The following is an 18,434-nucleotide window of genomic DNA, read 5'->3' as shown; positions in this document are numbered from 1 at the left end:
TGCAGTTGAGTTCGTCTTCAGGACGGAGAGCTAACTGGGACCTCGAAGTGGCCCACTTGGGAGGTTAGGTGATGGGAATGCACTGGTTTGAGAAAGGTGGGCGGAGAATGATTGATATGGAAATGCAAGCCGAGCACAAGGAAATAGGATTTCTCTTTGCAAATAGAATTTCTTCTTGCAACTTTTCCCTCAATTTAGTTTTAAATGTGATGCTAAAAATGAAAGCCTTTTAAGTGATCATCCCTCCAAGAAGAAATTTGTCTCTAGCGCCCATCTAATTTTCACAGGGAGAATATATTTCTCTTAATATAAACATCTTCTTGCCTCGAGATGCAAATGGATTTGGGATATTAGTATTTCATGCAAATCAGGGTGGGGATGAAGAAAATGTTGATCCGTCATTGCAAAGTTACTTTCCTATGTGAATTTTATTTTTCTCTCCTAACAAATCCCTCTCTTTCAAAGTAATATTGCTCTTCTTGCCGCAATGTCTCCTTCCCATTCTTTATGTTGATCTCACTTCGTACCAGACCGCCACATACTTTTCTCAGTGGCTCTATGTTAGGAGATGAAACGAGATTAAATGTTCCATGTTGGATGGGGCTGTCTGTTTAGTTCGGTGCAGCCCTGCACGGTCTTGTATAAACCTCGCGTTTCCTGTTGTTTCAGCTGCACTTGGTACATTGGAATGCAGTCAAATTTGAAAGCTTTGAGGATGCAGCCCTGGAAGAAAACGGCTTGGCTGTGATAGGTGTATTTTTAAAGGTAAAAACAAACGCTCAGGTCGGGCACGATGGGACACACCTTCAATCTCAGCTCTCTGGAGGCAGAGGCAAGCAGAGCTCTGTGAGTTCGAGGCCAGCTTAGTCTACATAATGAGTTCCAGGACAGCCAGACTATACAGAGAGACCCTGCCTCAAGCAAGCAAGCAAACAAACAAGCAAGCCAACCAGCTCACCAAGTTCAAATGGTCTATTGTATCTTACACTGAAAAGATAGAACATTACAATATAAGCTACTCATCTGAAGAAAATTTAGAACTAAAAGGAAAAATATCTGTAGAGATTGCTTAATGGTTAAGAACATGTACTACCCTCGTAGTTGATCACAGTTCAGTTCCCAGCACCTACATCCACCAATTTATGACTGCCTCTAAGTCTAGCTCCAGGGCTATTGGATGCCTTCACTCAAATGCACATCAACCCTCCCTATGCTCATGCACATACATGCATGCACACACACTTAAAACAAGTAAAAAGAAATCTTAAAAAAGAAAAAAAGAACATTGGGCCAAGCATGGTGACGCATGCCTTTAAATCCAGCACTCAGAAGCCTGAAGCAGTAGCTAGCATTGCTGATATATTAAATATTAACGTGGGATACAACATGAGAATTTGTCTCAAAAAGTTTAAGAAGAGGGACTACTGAGAAATCTCAGAGTTTTAAGAGTGCTGCCAGGCATGGTGGTGGCACACACCGTTGATCCCAGCACTCAGGAGGCAGAGGAGAGATGTCTCTGTGAGTTCGAGGTCAGCTTGGTCTACAGAGTAAATTCCAGAACAGCCAGGGCTACACAGAGGAAATCAAAACAAAACAAACAAACAAACAAAACATTGGGATCAATAGGAAAGGTGAAGAGGAGGGACAGGTAGGGGAATGAATATAATTGAAGTATATGATATATGCGTATGGAAATTTCACAAGGGAGTTCATTATCCTGCATAATTAACATTTTAAAAAGAGTATTAGTACCAGGCCAAGTGTGGTGCCGCACACTTTTAATTCGAGTACTCAAGAGGTACCGATCGGCAGGTGGATCTCTGTGGGTTTGAGGCCAGCCAGGACTATGTAGTGAGACTGTCTAAAAATATATGTGTTCTACATATAGATGGAAAAACCAGCAGTAGTTAAAAAGCAGTAACTATTATGAGTGTGTTTCAAATGGTCTAAAAATGTGTTACAGAGGCTAGAGCAATGGCTTGGTGCTCTAGAGTGCTTGCTGATGTGATATTCAGTTCCCAGCATGCTCACCAGGCTGCTCACAGCTGCCTGTAACTCCTGCTTCATTGGATTCAATACCCGCTACTGTACTCCATGGGCATCTGCTCCACATGCACAGATCCCTACTCAGACAGACAGACATACATACATAAAAATAAAAAATAAAATAGGTCTTAAAAATACACAGCCAAATAGAGAAGGCACAAGTCATCTGGGGCACGTCAGCACTTGGAATATGCTTAGTTTGAGACGTTGAGGCCAGCCCAGGCTACATGCTAAAACCCTGTCTTAAAAGGGTGAGGTTAGTGAAAATGCAGGGTAATTTATAATTTCATTCATTTATAATGCAGCGTAAGAAATGATAGTTAATGGGAACAGGAGGCACCTTTCTCTGTAGACAGGCTGCTCTTGCCAGCAAACAGCCTGTTCATTTTGCTCTCAGTCTAATTTAATTTAGTGCTGTTTATAATATTTGTAATTACCAGCTGAAATCTAGTTTCAGCCCTGTGGTTTGTTTATGTGTAACCACCAGGTGGTTAATTTTGACTCGCATCCTATTTGAGTTTCTACAGCGAGATGGCCATTGTGCGTAATATTTCTTCTCCTTTTATTTTTCCAGCTAGGCAAACATCATAAAGAACTACAGAAATTGGTGGACACTCTGCCATCAATTAAGCACAAGGTAATCTTCCCCCTTACATCACCTGAAGCCTATCTTATATTTGAATCTCGGAGGAGATAATGCACTTAGAAGCAGGAAGACAAATTAAAGGAACTACATTCCCTTTCCACACTGCTGCAGGAGGAGACCTGGCATGGATGAGGGTGCATTGATGATGACCATCCTGTGGTTAAACCCTGCAGGGCACAGGAGAAATGACCTTGGTGGAGCTTTCTGGTTTTGCTGAGTGCTTGCTAACCGGGGATCTACTCTTTCCTGACAACTCCCTCTCCATCTTTGTAGGGACACTCAGAACAACCTTCTTTTCTTTAGCTACCTCCCATGAGTAGGCAGCGAGAAGAGTTGTACAGAAACTTGTCTAGAGTGAAGCACTCTGTGTCCTCTGTCCAACAGCCAAGATGAATTCCTCAGTATTCAGAATCCCATATGGGCGGCTTCCCCGAAATCAGTACACCATTCTGTTCTCTGCCTTCCTATTCCCCTCCTTCCCTCCCTCTCTTCTTGCTTTCCTCTTTTTCTCTTCTTAGTTCAGGATTCTGGCATTCCCTTCCTTCCTTATTTCCTTCCTCTCCAATTCCTCCTTCCCTCCCTTTCTCTTTCATTGCAGTGCCGGGATGGAACTCAGTGTTTGAGCATGCTAGGCAAGCAGTCTAGCACTGAGCTATACCCTCAGCTCTGGGCTAGTTTTGAAAGGACAAATCTTGTTAGTTTCTCTTGAAGAAGAGACACCTCTCTGTTTATGAGCAGCCACTACCTAATACCCCCCAAAAGAATTAAAGGAGAAAACGTTTTTGTTGTTTCTCTCTGGGAGAACTATCAGAAATCCACAATGTGATTTTGTGTGAAGTAGTGATGGCTGTTTTAGAAAGTACCCTTAGTCCCTGGACATGCCCTGGACCACTGTTAGTCCCTGGACAATCCATGAGACTCACTGCCTTACCCTTTGATGCCTGAGTAACTTTGACCAATAAGTAATAACTCCTTCTCTTGGACAGGACACCCTGGCAGAATTTGGATCATTTGACCCTTCTTGTCTGATGCCTGCTTGCCCAGATTACTGGACCTACTCTGGCTCTCTCACTACACCGCCCCTCTCCGAGTCTGTTACCTGGATCATTAAAAAGCAGCCAGTAGAGGTTGATCACGATCAGGTATTCCTTGCGCATCTTCCATCCAGGGAAATGCTCGTCTGTCTGTTCACGCTTGGCTCTAATCTTAACATCAGTTTTGCTTGTTTGTTTTGGGAGAAGTAGGGTCTCATGTAGCCAAGGCTGGCTTGGAACTTTAAAGGAACTTTTTTTGTGCTTGTTTTATTGTCTTGTGGTGGTAGAGATTGAACTCAGGGCCTTGCCTAGACTAGGCAAGCATTTGCTTCTGTATCTCTAGCCTTAACTAGGAAAAAGACTTAAAACACAGAATGACATGGACGTAGCTATTTGCCTTTATATTTGCTTAGGAATTGTGTGCTTCCTCTGTAACTGTGAATCTCTATGTAAAATCAAGACCCCGGTGAAGGAATGGGTGAGCTGGAAATGTCCAGAGCATTTATAATACTCAAGGGAATTCTGCAGTAAAAGCCCAGGACACTAACAATGACTATGAAGAAAACTGAATATTATTTAAACCTGTGGTCTATATTTGCTTAGAAAACCAGTTGAAGTGATAATTACTATACCTATACACAAAGTCTTGTTTAGTTTACTACTAAAATGCAATGATATTTGATCATGGGTTTGGGATCTAGCTTAGTTCTGGGTTCAATCCCCTGTAACACCTCCCTACACACACACACACACACACACACACACACACACACACACTCCAAACAGATAATTTCTAATATTTTCTCATACTTGCTGTGTAGGATATGTATTGATTATGAATCCTTTTCACAAGAAATAGACAAAACCTTCCAAACTTTTTATGAAGTCAATAGCCCTACCAAAGTGAATTTGAGACTGATCAGAAAGTAAAAGAGGTAAAATCCAATATTAGAAACAGAATCCAGCAGTGTATCAGATGCAGAGGGATAGTTGTTACTGGTCCCAAATTCTCTTAACTGCTGAGCCAACCCCGGATGCCTGTTTATTATAGTAACAAAATTCATGGTATCAGTGACCTAAAGAAAATATTAACATTGCCAGAACTTTGTGTTTCTTTTTTTGGGCTTTTTGAGACAGGGGTTCCTCTGTGTAGCCCTGGCTGTCCTAAACTCACTTTGTAGACCAGGCTGGCCTTAAACTCGCAGAGATCCACCTGCCTCTACCTCCTGAGTGCTGGAATTAAAGGCATACACCACCATTGCCCCGCCAGACTCTTTTTTTTAAAAAAATTGTACTGAGAGATCTAGTGCATACTAAGCAAGCAGTCTACCGCTTAGCCACATCCCTGGCCCTCATTTCTGGAGACTCTTAATGACAGTTGTAAAAGTCTTTATTTTTTTATTAAAGAAATAGAAGTTTATTAAGAAGGAGAAAGTAATACTCCCTCAAATAGGAGTGAGCTAGTGAGTTGAAGGAAAGCCCCTACAGCCTCTAGTTTGTTTTCGTTTAGTTTCATTTTTTGTTTTTAAAAATATGGTCTCTCTATCTAGCCCTATCTGTTCTGGAACTCACTATGTAGACCAGGCTGTCCTCAAACTCCCAGGGATCCTCCTGCCTCAGTCCCCTTAGTTCTGGGTACCTTGCTATTCTGTCCGTAATAATTTGTACTAAAATACAGATGAATAGAGACTTCCTTAACATGGTGATCTTAGTTCAAAAGTAAATACAGGAGCTAGGGAGATGGCTCAGGAGTTAAGAGCACTTGCTGCTCTTCCAGAGGCCAGGAGTTCAGATCCAAGCAGCCATGTCAGACAGTTCACGGCCACCTGTAACTTCAGTTCCAGGGCATTCAATGTCCTCTTCTGGCCCACATAGATAGCATACACAAGTGGCATACTCTCTCGCTCATAAGTAAAAATAAAATAAAATAATTTAGAAAGCAAATACATTCATCCATTGGTAACTGTGGAAGACTGGTTCCAGAACCCCAAATATAGTAAAGATGCAGCTACTCAAGTCCCTTATATGGAACTGCATAAGACTTTAACATTTGCATGTATCCTACACACACCTTACAATATACTTTAAATCACCTGTATATTACTTTTTGAGATCATATTGCCATACAGTAGAAATACTATGTAATGTTTCTACTGTATTGGTTAGGGAGTAATGTCAAGAAAAGCCTCTGTATATGGTCAATAGAAGCAATTTCCTGGCTGGCCTAGAGCTCAGTGTAGACCAAACTGGCCTTGAAATTACAATGATCCTCCTGTTTCTGCCTCCTGACTATCAACAGTATTTTTCTAATATTCATGTGGAACCCATGGATACAGAATACCAATAATTACAATAATTATGTCTTATATGGAAGTATTTTTTTTGCCTCATGTAGCCCCACTCTGGCCTCCAACTCACTATGTAGCCAAAGATGACCTTCGAACTCTTGATATTCACGTCTCTACCTTACAAATACTGGGATTACAGGTAAACCTGGAAATAACTGCTACCATATTAAATGTTATATTAAATTATATTCTAGAATTATCTATATACTATGTACGCCTACAGACCTAGCTACTCAGGAGGCTGAGGCAGAAGGATTGTCTGAGCCTAGCTGTTCAAAACTGGGCTGAGCAATATATCAAGACTACTCCTCTCTCTTAAAAAATATGTTATAGAGCCGGGTATGTTGGTACATGCCTTTAATCCCAACACTAGTGAGATCCTGTCTCAAAAACAAAAGACAGGAAACATTGTAGAAATGGCCCATATGATCAGATCAAAAAATAAAGCTAAGTGAGGAAAACAGTTAAAAATGCAAAAATAAAATAATTTAACAGTTGGTGCAGTGTGTTAATATATAGAAGTAAAGATATATATCAACTATATGTTAGTTAAAAGACATAATGACACAAAGATATAATTTAAAAAGTCATAGATATGATCAGAATAAAACTGAAAAATACACTTGGGCAGTTTGAACAAGGAAAGCTAACCATAAAACTTAAAAGCTTCCAGGATACTGAAGAAGACTTAATTAACTTCATTACTGGCCAGGAAGACATCATAATGATGTTAGTTTTCCTTAAGTTGTTATATTTTCCATGAATTCTTTAGTCTCCATAATTTAATGTAGCTCCAATAAACATGTCATCAGGACTTAAAGTGACCACATTACTTTTAAAAGGTTTTATTTTTAAAAAATTATTTTATGTATATGAATATTTGTCTACATGTATATGTATATACCACATGTGTGACTAGTTTCCAAGGAGACCAGAAGAAGGTTTGGATATACTATAACGGGAGTTATGGATGGTTGTGAGTCTCCATGTGTTTGCTGGGAACTCAATTCAGGTTCTCTACAAGAGCAGCAAGTGATCCTAACCACGGAACCATCTCTTCAGCCTCATTTCATTCTGGTTTTGAATGTGTGTATGTGTGCACTCACAAAGAAGCCAGAAAAGGGGTGCCAGATCCACTTGAACTCAAATTAGAGGCTGAGTTGCTCAGCATGTGTGCTGAGAACTAAATTTGGATCTTCTGAAAAAATGACAAGCACCCTTAACCACTGAACCACCTCTCCAGCCCCCTAGACATAAATTTGAGTCAAAACAGATATGCATAAATAGCCAGGGAGATTTCTGGTACAGGAATAAGACAAACAATCAAGAAAAGCGGTTAGAAATAGAAATAAAGCCAATGAAAGGCACACACCACACACACACACAGAGAGAGAGAGAGAGAGAGAGAGAGAGAGAGAGAGAGAGAAGGGAGTGAAGAAGGAAGGAAGGGAAAGTGGGAATGAATTAGCCTGGGTTCTTTTGAATAGGGCTTCTTATGCTCATGTGCTTATGGAGGCTGAGAAGTCTTCTGGTTTGCTGTCTTCTACTGAAGAACCAGCTTCAGCACGTTAGAGAAACTGGAGCGATGGGAAGTCAGCCGGTACTAAATATATACACAAGAGGTTTATCCGAGGGGGCAAAACTTAATTGTTCATTTTATTTTTCTCTTTCTTCTTCTGCCACTTAATTTTTCTCTTATCCCTTTTATACCAATGCCAAAAGTTTCTATGCAAGAAAAAATTACCTCACAACCACAATTACGTATTTTCCAGAAACAAATTAAAATCTTTACAAAGGAAGAAATCATATCATAATCACAAGTTACAGGGTTTTTATTTTGTAGAAGCCCACAAGTAGTTCAACATTTTTCTTTGTATTAATTTTCCTGCTGTAACATTTTTCTCCCAAAGCAATGATTTCTTCATTATTAGCAAAGGTCTAAGCAAGCCAGTGTACTGCAGCCAGTTCCTTTGTACTGGCCCGCAGCTGTTTCAGGTTTCAGTGCAGCAGACTCGTATAAAGCTTTAAACAAGAGGTGTAGCTCACCATCTGTTTTCCCTTACACACAATGGGGGCATTCAATTTCCTCTCACAGCTTTGTTTTTTCAGAGTGCACACCAGGGCTGTGATTAATTCTGTAGGCTACATGACCAGGGACCTCAGGCCTAACCCTGGGTGTGGGGACATAACAGCCTGTTTGCCCACAGGCAGAGTTCATGGGTCTGTAAATGCACTGAAACTTCCTTATTGTTATTTTCCATCCTCGGCAAACCTTACATCTAACAAAGGGGAAAGTGACTTCTAGCCTAATTTTGCCCTTTTTTGTATGTTCTATTACAGCAATTGGCAGACTAACCTAAACCATTTCCCTAATCATCTTTTCTGTCTTAAGCACCTGTATCTTTTTTTTGTTATCTTTTTTTTATTGAGAAAATGAGAAAAAAAACAAGTTTCCACCTCCTCCCAGCCTCCCATTTCCCTCCCCCTCCTCCCACCCTTCTCCCCCTCCCCCCACTCCTTTCCCCCTCCCTTTCGAGTCCAAAGAGCTGTCAGGGTTCCCTGCCCTGTGGTAAGTCCTAGGTCCTCCCCCCTCCGTCCATATCTAGGAAGGTGAACATCCAAACTGGGTAGGCTCCCACAAAGCCAGCACATTACGTAGGTTCAAAACCCCTTGCCATTGTCCTTGGCGTCTCATCAGCTCTCATTGTTCGCCATGTTCAGAGAGTCCAGTTTTTATCCCATGCTTTTTCAGTCACAGTCCAGCTGGCCTTGGTGAGCTCCCAATACATCAGCTCCGCTGTCTCAGTGGGTGGGTGCACCCCTCGTGGTCCCGACTTCTTTGCTCTTGTTCTCCCTCCTTCTGCTCCTCATTGGGACCTTGGGAGCTCAGTCCAGTGCTCCAGTGTGGGTCTCTGTCTCTATCTCCACCAGACCCAAAAAGATGAAAATGGGATGTACTCACTCATAATTGGTTTCTAGCCATAAATAAGGGACACGGAGCCTACAATTGGTGATCCTAAAGAAGCTAAGTAAGAAGGTGAACCAAAGGAAAAACATATAGCTATCCTCTTGGCTATGGGAAGTAGACAAAGCTGCCGGAGAGAAAATTGAGATCTTGCGGGTGGGGTGGGATGGAGGTAAGGGGAGATGGGGAGAGAAAAGGGAGAAGGGGAGGAAGGGGGGAACTTGGAGAAAAAGGAGGATTGGGATAAAGGAAGGTTGGATAGGGGAGCACGGAAGCACAATTCTTAGTTAAGGGAGCCACCTTAGGATTGGCAAGAGATTTGAACCTAGAATGGCCCCCAGGTGCCCAAGCCGAGGTCCCCAGTTAATTCCTTGGGCAGCTGGGGATAGGCAACCTGAAATGACCCTATCCTATAGCAATACTGACGAATATCTTGCATATCATCATAGCACCTGTATCTTTAAATCATGGCTCCCACCATTGCTCCTATAAAAGTCATCTTAATTATGATCGGCAAGTAAAATGCTCAGTGAGGAGCGGGATTTTCCCATGAAACCATCCCACTATCCAAGGACAGTGGGATCCTTTCACCTGGTAATCACACCATGCCCAACACACCAGGAACATGGCAGCAGCAAGCAGGAGAAAGCACAGCAGAAGAAAGGGACTTGCTGGACGCAATCCCTCTCCAGCGTGTACCCATCATAGCTTTGTTGTCTGGTGGGCTGAGGCTCATAAGCTCCATTGCTGACTGCAGCCCTTCAGGCAGGACCACCGGATAATCTACAGCCTGAAGCTTACCGGCAAGGTGAGCTCCAGGGCCTGAGACCTGGAAAGCCAACAATGGGCCTTCTAGTCTAGGCTTCAAGACCTGAGAACTAGGAGCTCCCAGTGCAGAGGCAGATTGATGGCTCAGTTCAAAAGCAGTCATGGTGGGACTTGTAAAGACAGAAAAAAGGCGGGCACGGCGGGGCTGCTAAAGCACAGAAAGGGAGACAAAACAATAGGAAAACAATCCGCAACCAAAAAACATCGGGTGACCTCAGGTTCCCCTTTCATGTAACAGGATTAAGGCAGAGGCATCTTCATTACAAGGCCAATTGAAATGGCCTGTTTGGGATTTCACTGTTAAATTTCTCTAATCTCTGTTTCTTAGAAAATTAGATAAACAGTTTAGTCTCCCCTTGGTAAAATGGAAGCCTATTGTGACTCCATCTTGATTTTTTTTTTCTGAGACAGGATCTCACTATGTATCTCTGGCTGACCTAGAACTCTCTGTGTAGACCAGACTGGTCTCACTTCACAGAGATCTGCCTGCCTCTGTCCTCTGTCTCCCTAGTGCTGGGATTGAAAAGCCACCATACCCAGCTTCTCCATTTGATCTTTATGTTGGTCTATCGGGACCTAATAAAGTCGGTTCTCTAATTCCACACAAAGTAGATGTTGTGGTACAGCCTATAATACCAACACTTGGGCGGTGACCACTGGAAGATCGGGAGTTCAAGGTTACCCTCAGTTATATAGCAGTTCGAGGCCAGCCTCGGCTATTTAAGACCCTTTCTCAAAACAAAACGAAAAGACAGTTATTGACAGCAAAGTTAACCCTCTACTTTTTTGTACTATTCAGGCTCTCCACAGTGGCTGACACCCTCATAAAAGAAGACCATCTGCTTTACTAAGTCCCCCAGTTCAAATCCTGACCTCTTCTGGGAAACACCCTCACAGACATACTTAAGCAGCTATCCGCACAGCCTCACAGACATACTTACGCAGCTATCCGCACAGCCTCGGTCTCATTGACAGAGAAAAATCAGCCTTTGCAAGAAGAAAGTTGGAAGTTCAAAAATGTGTCCAACTACATATGAGAATTTACTTTATGATGAACGAAGGTGGATTGTTAATCCCACCAACCGAGAATAAGACCACTACCACAGTTTAATAGCTAAATTAGTAGCAAGCTTTAATTAAATACCGGCCCGGTGGATGGGATCTAGCCACGTCCATATCCAGGTTCCTCAGGAAATGGCCCAGAATCAAGTATGGCAAGGGCTTAAGAAGGAAAAGCATTGCAAAGTTCATTGCATTTGCCATCAGGTCCAATCAGGGGCAAGCATATACCGTGACATATGTCCTGCCTACGTACCTCCCACATGTCATCATGCACATCTGCTGCAGATGGGCCTAACACACATGTTTAGGGGAATGCAAACCATGTGGCTTATTATCTTCCATAAGCAGTAGCCTCCAGCGTTTCAGGAACTGTCTGTCCTTGCAGATCACAGGCATTTTTGTGTCAGGGATCTCTACAGCCTAGTCATTAAAACTTAAAACATAACTTTGGCTCTCACAGCATCTCAACTCAGTGAAGAAAAAAAGGACAAGGCATTCTATAAGATACGTTGTAAGGGCGATGTTTGGTGGTAAAAGGGGAGCTGGATTAAGTATTCAAGCTTTACACAATATATTAAATGCACAAAATGGCATAATAGGAGCTGGGGAGACAGCTCAGTGGAAAACTGCTTCCCTCGCATACGCGTGGCCCCACATTTAACCCTCAGTACTGCAAAACAGACAAACAGCATAAACTTTCATAGAGAAATCCCTCCAGTTTGCAAGCCGAATGGCGCTCTTTCAACCACAAAAGAAACCAGAAGTCTGAAGCAACACAAGCCCTCAAACTCGTGTTAGACCTCATTTCAACATTTCTTATGATGAAACTTATAAACATTAGACAAAGTCCAGAGCTGGACTGTTCATGAGGTTGACCTTTGTGACCTACACATTCCGTCTGCTACGCTGCTATCCTTCATGTTTAAAGACTCATAAAACTCCGAAAAGAAAAGCAGAGGGTCAGTGGCCTATGGAGGGAATTTCCAGTACAATTTTTAACATAGTATCCTACTTGGCTTTCTGTTTTCTTGTGAAAACAACTTGGGACGGGAAGGATTTATTTCATTTTTTACAGCTTACAGTCCCTTTTTAAGAGAAGCCAGGGCAGGAACTCAAGCAGGAACCAGAGAAATTGAAACAGGCCATGGAGGTGCATTGCTTACTGCTTGCTCTCCGTGACTTGCTCAGCCTGTTTTCTTAGAGCACCCAGGACCACCCGCCCAGAGGTGGCATCGCCCATAGTGGTCTGGGCTCTCTCAGATCAATTATTAGTCAAGAAAATGCCCCCCCCCCCGATTTGGCTACGTGCTAATCTGACTCTAGTTTTTGTCAGGATGACAAAAAATACAACCCATATGCATAGATAATTCAGTAATTAAGGCAATGTTACCTGAGGATTACATAGTTAATAGTTAATGGGGGAGGGAGAGACACTTTTCCTCAGTGGTGTAGCCACTGGTAAAGTGCCCATCCTCCTGTAGGTGGCCCTAATAAATCTCAGTGGGTCATATAATGTTTTTTTTTCATATAATGTTTTTTTAAGACATGAAAGTAATTGGGAAGAGGGAAGTGTTAGATTTTGGAGCACAGAGTAAAGAGACAGAAGGTGGGAAAGAGAGCAGAGTCTGACCTGATCTCATCTCAAATGATGAGACTGTTTCTTTCAAACAGAAAAAGATAGGCACTCTCCCATGGGGTAGAGGTTTTCTGTAGGGGAAAAGCTCGCTGGGACCCTTTCTGGAGATTGGGGGCGGGGTTTGGGAATGAGGAAGTTGATGACGCAGCTTCAGGAGATTATGTGCAGCTCTGCCGACTCTCCTTCCTGAATTTGTTTGCCCAAACCAGACAGATTATTTTGGAGAGATAAGCTGTCCAGCAAACATTCTCCTCTGGGTTGTGGCTGTCGGAGAAGGATGAGCGCACAGCCATCGGTAATTTCATGGAAATCCTGTTTTCACATCCAGGCCCTCTGTCATCTCAGGCCCTGAAGCGTAGAAAGAAGTAAGGGACAGGGTCAGCAATGATTTCTTAACGGTTTAGTGCTGTTGGGGGATCATTGCAAGGGAGAGAGAAAAAAGTGTTTTGTTTTGTTTTTTTCCAGGGTCTTTTGACTTTAGAGGTATCTTGATTCTTTGAGACTATATGGCTTTTTGGGATCTCTGATTCCAGGACTCTGAGTCAGGAGGAGTTGAGTGATAGTCGAGGAGGTGAGGGCTCCTTGCTGCAACAGATTAGAGAGGAATTTCAAAACATAAAGACTGAAAATTAGAGCTAGAACTATTATAATAAGGGTCCTAATAAACGGGGCTATTCATGTTATTCATGTACTCCAAGGGCTCCCAAAACCTGTCCAGCCTGATGGTGGCTGTCTGGCTCGTGATTTTATTCTTTCCACAGCTGATAAATTCACAAAGAAACAATATTTCTCGACTAGCAAAGAAACAATATTTCTCGACTAGCATAGCATAGCATAGATCCCTCCCTTCTACCATAATTAGAATTTTGTTTTGTGTGTGTGTGTGTGTGTGTGTGTGTGTGTGTGTTTTTCTCGAGACAGGGTTTCTCTGTAGCTTTGGAACCTGTCCTGGAAACTAGCTCTTGTGTAGACCAGGCTGGCCTTGAACTCACATAGATCCACCTGCCTCTGCCTCCTGAGTGCTAGGATTAAAGGCTTGCGCCAACACTGCCTGGCTTCCACAATGAGATCTTGTCCTGGTGAAGGCCAGGGAGTTCAACTGAGGGTGGAGTTTTTGTTTTCTTCTCCTTCCTTCCTTCCTTCCTTCCTTTCTTCCTTCCTTCCTTCCTCTTTTTTTTTTTTTTTTGGTTTTTCGAGACGGGGGTTTCTCTGCTTCCTCTTTTTTTTAAAGACTTGCTGGCAGTGGTGGCGCGTGCCTGGGAGGCAGAGAGGGAGCTCTCTGTGAGTTCAAGGTCAGCCTGGTCTACGGAGAGTGTTTCAGGAAAGCCAAAGCTACAAAGAGAAACCCTGTCTCAAAAAACAAACAAACAAAAACAAAACAATAAAAATAAATAGATAAATAAATATTCACGTATTTTGTCTTCATGCATGTCTGCACACCAGAAGAGGGCACTGGACCCCATGGGACTACTGCTATAGATAGTCGTGAGCTGCCATGTGGGTGCTGGGAATTGAACTCAGGACCTCCAGAAGAGCAGCCAGCGTTTTTAACCACTGAGCCATATCTTTGACCCCACGTCTAGAGTTTTTTTTGATGCTGTCCTGTACCCGTGTCAGATCAGCCTTGATTTGTTGAGTGAGCTGGTTGTGTTGAACTTGTTGGAGTTCAAAGGCCATTGATCCCAGGCTCATAACCCCTGCCATAGTTTCTTAGGATGCCATCGTTTTTGGTTTGGATAGGGGTGAGCTGATGGTTTGTTTTAAAAACAATCAGTAAGATTGGAAGTGGGAGGTAACAGGGACAGAGAGTAGCAGTGAATAGGATCAAAATATATTATATACACGTAAGAAAATTTCATGGTGGAACCCATTATTAGCTATAATTAATATATGCTAATGAAGCATTTAAAATGTTATCTGTCATTTATAATCCTAATCACTGGTTATTTTCACATTCAGTATTGTTCATTATTTGTGTAAATCCATCTGATCTTTTATCTTTATAATGTTGGACTCTAGCATCCAAACACCGAGAAGGAGTCACCCCCAGAGACCATCTCATACATCACAGCCGATGCAAAAGCATGAGGATTTTATTAATTCTGTCATGACAGGGTCCCCCAGCATTCGGGAAGCCGAGGGACCTCGAATAGCTGGTACAGTCTACTTTTAAAGGGGCCACAGAAGCAAGTGGGGTTGTTCTTTGACTATTCTGATTGGCTTATTCGAAAGGGCTATTACCAATAATTGACTGGAGAGCTGTTGCCAGATCAGAGGAGGTAAGAGGTCATTTTGACCCCATTTCCCAGGGGACCGAACCAAAACATATGTATATGGGTAATTGTTCAGGAACTGAGTACGTGCGAGTGTAGCTGTTAGGTCCTTGGTTCCCAGGGGAGGAGGGGAAGCACTATGGCACAGAGGCTGAGAGGATTCAGAATTGTCAAAAATGGCTTCAGGATTGTCTTAAAGTTTTACAATACTATGTATAATTTTGTGACTAAATGGAACCATTTTGTACATACTACTTTTCTAGCTTTTTCTTTCCATGGACGTTCTCAGAATCAAAGAGATGATGCAATTCACTTTTGGCAAACAACTACTATGTGGGGACAAGGACCGTTGTGCCTAATCTTCAGATCCCAAAAGCTTGGCTAGTTTCCACAATTCCTGCTGCTGTCACAGAACCATGCCAACAACATGGCATTAAACTATTTGTCAAGTAGTGAAGACATCTCACCCAGAAATAAGTTCTCTTTCTGGATTCAGTTAGAAACAAAGTATTGTAGAATTCTTTAAGTGAGGGCAATCCAGGTGTGGTGGTGCATGTCCGTAATCACAGCATTTAGGAGACAGAAACAGGTGGGTCTCTGGGTGTTCAAAGCCAACCTGATCTATGTAATGAGTTCTAAGTGAGACTCTGTCTCAAAACAAACAAAATGAAAGTAGTTTATCCATGTACTAAAGCTCATTTTTGATTGGTATTCTTAATGTTTTTGGTTCCTAGCTTGAGCAGTTTCGAACCCTGCTTGTCACTTCTGAAGGGGAGAAAGAGAAAAGAATGGTGGACAACTTCCGCCCTCTGCAGCCACTGATGAACCGTACTGTCCGCTCGTCCTTCCGCCATGATTATGTGCTCAATATACAAGTGAAGCCCAAGCCAGCAGCCAACCAAGTCACCCCCTAAGATGTTCGTATTTTAGGCAGCATCTTGCTTTAATGTATATTCACTTAAAATCTTAACTAGATTATTTTAAAATTCTGCATTTAATAATACTTATATGTATACATTTATATTTCTTTCCTTCCATTTTTGTAACAACATTTCAAAGTTTCTACCCTTGTAAAGCAAAGAGTTGGAGACAAAACAATAAAAAAAAAAAAGCCCATAACGGAATCACATCAGGTTACCTTAGGTTACCTTTCCTTGGGACAGGATTAAGGAAGAAGAATCTTCTTTACATCAATTGAAGTGGCCAGTTAGGGATTTTGATGTTAAATTTCTCTAATCTCTCTTTCTCAGAAAATCAGAGAAAGTTTAGTTTTTGCTTGGTAAAATGGAAGTTCAGTGTAAATAACCCATCTTGATTTTTCTGTTTGGGCCTTAATACAGGAGCTTAACAAACCCACAGCAAGAGGTTCTTGTGAATTTTATTTAATGACGTCAGTCTTTTGTCCAAACTGTTAAATTGTCTCATTTTACACTATTGGTCCCAATCTTAGCTACCATCATTTGGAACTGCTGACCTCAAAGTGGCATTCAAAGGTTAGGTGTGCATTTATTGATTTCAGAGTATTTCATCTATTTTTTTAAGATAAGGTTTCTCTGTGTACCCCTGACTGTTCCATAACCTACTGTAGACTTGTCTAGCCTTGAACTCATAGAGATCTTCCTGCCTTTGCCTTCCAAGTGCTGGGATTAAAGTCTTGTGCCACTGCTCCTGGTTTTCGTTTGTCTTACCAAATGCATTTGCTCTTTGGCTGTTAATAGTATGTGTCATTGGGATAGCAGCAGGACATGCAAGTTGCTCTTAAAGCAACCCGTTGGTAATTATGATGTGTTCTTATAGCTGACATTGTGTGTGTGTGTGTGTGTGTGTGTGTGTGTGTGTGTTGTGTTGTGTTTTGAGGCAGGATCTCATTCTATAGTCAAGGCTAGCCTGGAACTCACAGTAATCCTCTTGTTTCAGTCTCTCAAGTGCTAGATTAGAGGTATAAGGTACCACATTTGACTATTAGATGTGACACGTTTGGCTATCATTTTTTATTTTTTGAAACAAGGTGTCATGTAGCCCAGGGTAGACTAGAATTTGCTATTTAGCTGAAACCGCTCTTAAACTTCCGATTCTCCTGCCTTCACCTCCTAACTGCTAGGATTGTAAGTGTGGGCCACTTCACTCAGCTTTAGCTATCTTTCAATATTTAGAGTTCTGTAGAATTCTAAACAGGTACTGCAGCCAAAATGTTAACATCTACCAAAGGCATAGACACTGACCACAGGCTTCTCAGAAAACATCTCTATGGGCCCAGACTGGTAACGCCTACCTGAATATTGACCATAGTTTTAGGTATAGTTTGTTTCAAAATGTGAGTGAGAATTTTTGTATTCAGACTTGTCAATGAGTACGCCTGTACTAATCTTTAGTTGCTATTGCTAGCATATGATATGTGTACTTATTATCAACTTGCTGTATAGAAAATATATTTTATAATAATGGCCTGGTGAGATGGTTTAGTGGGTAAATACTTGCCATGAAAATCTAATGACCTTAGTTCGATCTCCAGAACCTACGTAAAGATGAAAGAAGAAAACTAACCTCACAAAGTTGTTTTCTGACCAAGCATGCTCCGTGCCATAACACAACTCCGTATACATCATAGATACACACAATAATAAAGAGAACTTCAAAAGAATAAAAAACAAAATATATTTTATAATCACAAGAAAACAAGGACTTTTACTATATCTAGAATTTCTTTTGCATTTTTGAAGGTCAGATATTTTACTGAAAGACTTGGGATTCTATAGAAAGCCATCTGAGGGTTTCTATTGCTGCGATGAAGCATCATGACCCAAAGGCAAGTTGGGAAGGAAAGGGGTTATTCAGCTGAAATTTCCACAGCACTGTTTGTCCTTCTAGGAAGTCAAGACAGGAACTCAAACAGGGCAGAATCCTGGAGGCAGGAGCTGATGCAGAGGCCATGGAAGGTGCTGCTTACTGACTTGCTTCCATGGTTTTCTCAGCTTGCTTTCTTATAGAACCCTAGACCACCAGCCCAGGGATAGCACCACCCACCATGGGCTGGGACCTCCCACATCCATTACTAATTAAGAAAACACCTTATAGCTGGAGCTTAGGGAAGCATTTTCTTAATTGAGTTTCCATGCTTTCAGATGACGCTAGCTTGTGTCAGGTTAACATAAAACTAGCCAGGACAAAGCATATTCAGAATGTTCTGATGATTGAAATGCTATAATATAGAAATCTTTTATGCTGAATTTATAGAAATATGTTTCAAAGACCTAATCATCTAGTAGTCTATCATTTGTAGTATGGTACGTATATTGTTTATACACTTACATAGAATATAATGGTATCTTCAACAATAATTGAGTTCTCTTACCTTCTCATTAACATTTTCTCATTTAATTTTACAATGATGTTTCTTTTATGTGTGTGGGTATTTTGCCTGCATGTATGTCTGTGCACCACATGCATGCCAGGTGTCCAAGAAGGCCAGAAGAGGGTGTTGGATCTCTTGGAACTGGAGTTATAGATGGTTATGTGCCATCTCGTGGGTTCCTCTGCAAGAGTATCAAGTGCTCCAAACGTCTGAGTCATCTCTCCTTCCCCTTTTAACACTTTAT

The 18,434-nt window shown here is 41.8% G+C and overlaps 1 protein-coding gene across 1 annotated transcript in view; it reads left to right on the top strand.

Annotated features, from left to right (window-relative positions):
* Ca5b (carbonic anhydrase 5B) overlaps nt 1–18,168 on the top strand; it is a 56,983-nt gene extending 38,815 nt beyond the window's left edge. The window contains exons 5-8 of the mRNA XM_075956586.1: nt 670–765; nt 2,621–2,683; nt 3,679–3,834; nt 15,573–18,168. Coding sequence (XP_075812701.1) covers nt 670–765; nt 2,621–2,683; nt 3,679–3,834; nt 15,573–15,752 — 495 coding nt within the window. The 3' untranslated portion in view covers nt 15,753–18,168. The remainder of the gene's footprint in view (nt 1–669; nt 766–2,620; nt 2,684–3,678; nt 3,835–15,572) is intronic.
* The last annotated feature ends 266 nt before the right edge of the window (nt 18,169–18,434 follow it).

Source organism: Microtus pennsylvanicus, chromosome X (assembly GCF_037038515.1).
Source record: "Microtus pennsylvanicus isolate mMicPen1 chromosome X, mMicPen1.hap1, whole genome shotgun sequence".
Lineage (NCBI taxonomy): Eukaryota > Metazoa > Chordata > Mammalia > Rodentia > Cricetidae > Microtus > Microtus pennsylvanicus.
This window is presented reverse-complemented; position numbering and strand designations above follow the sequence as displayed.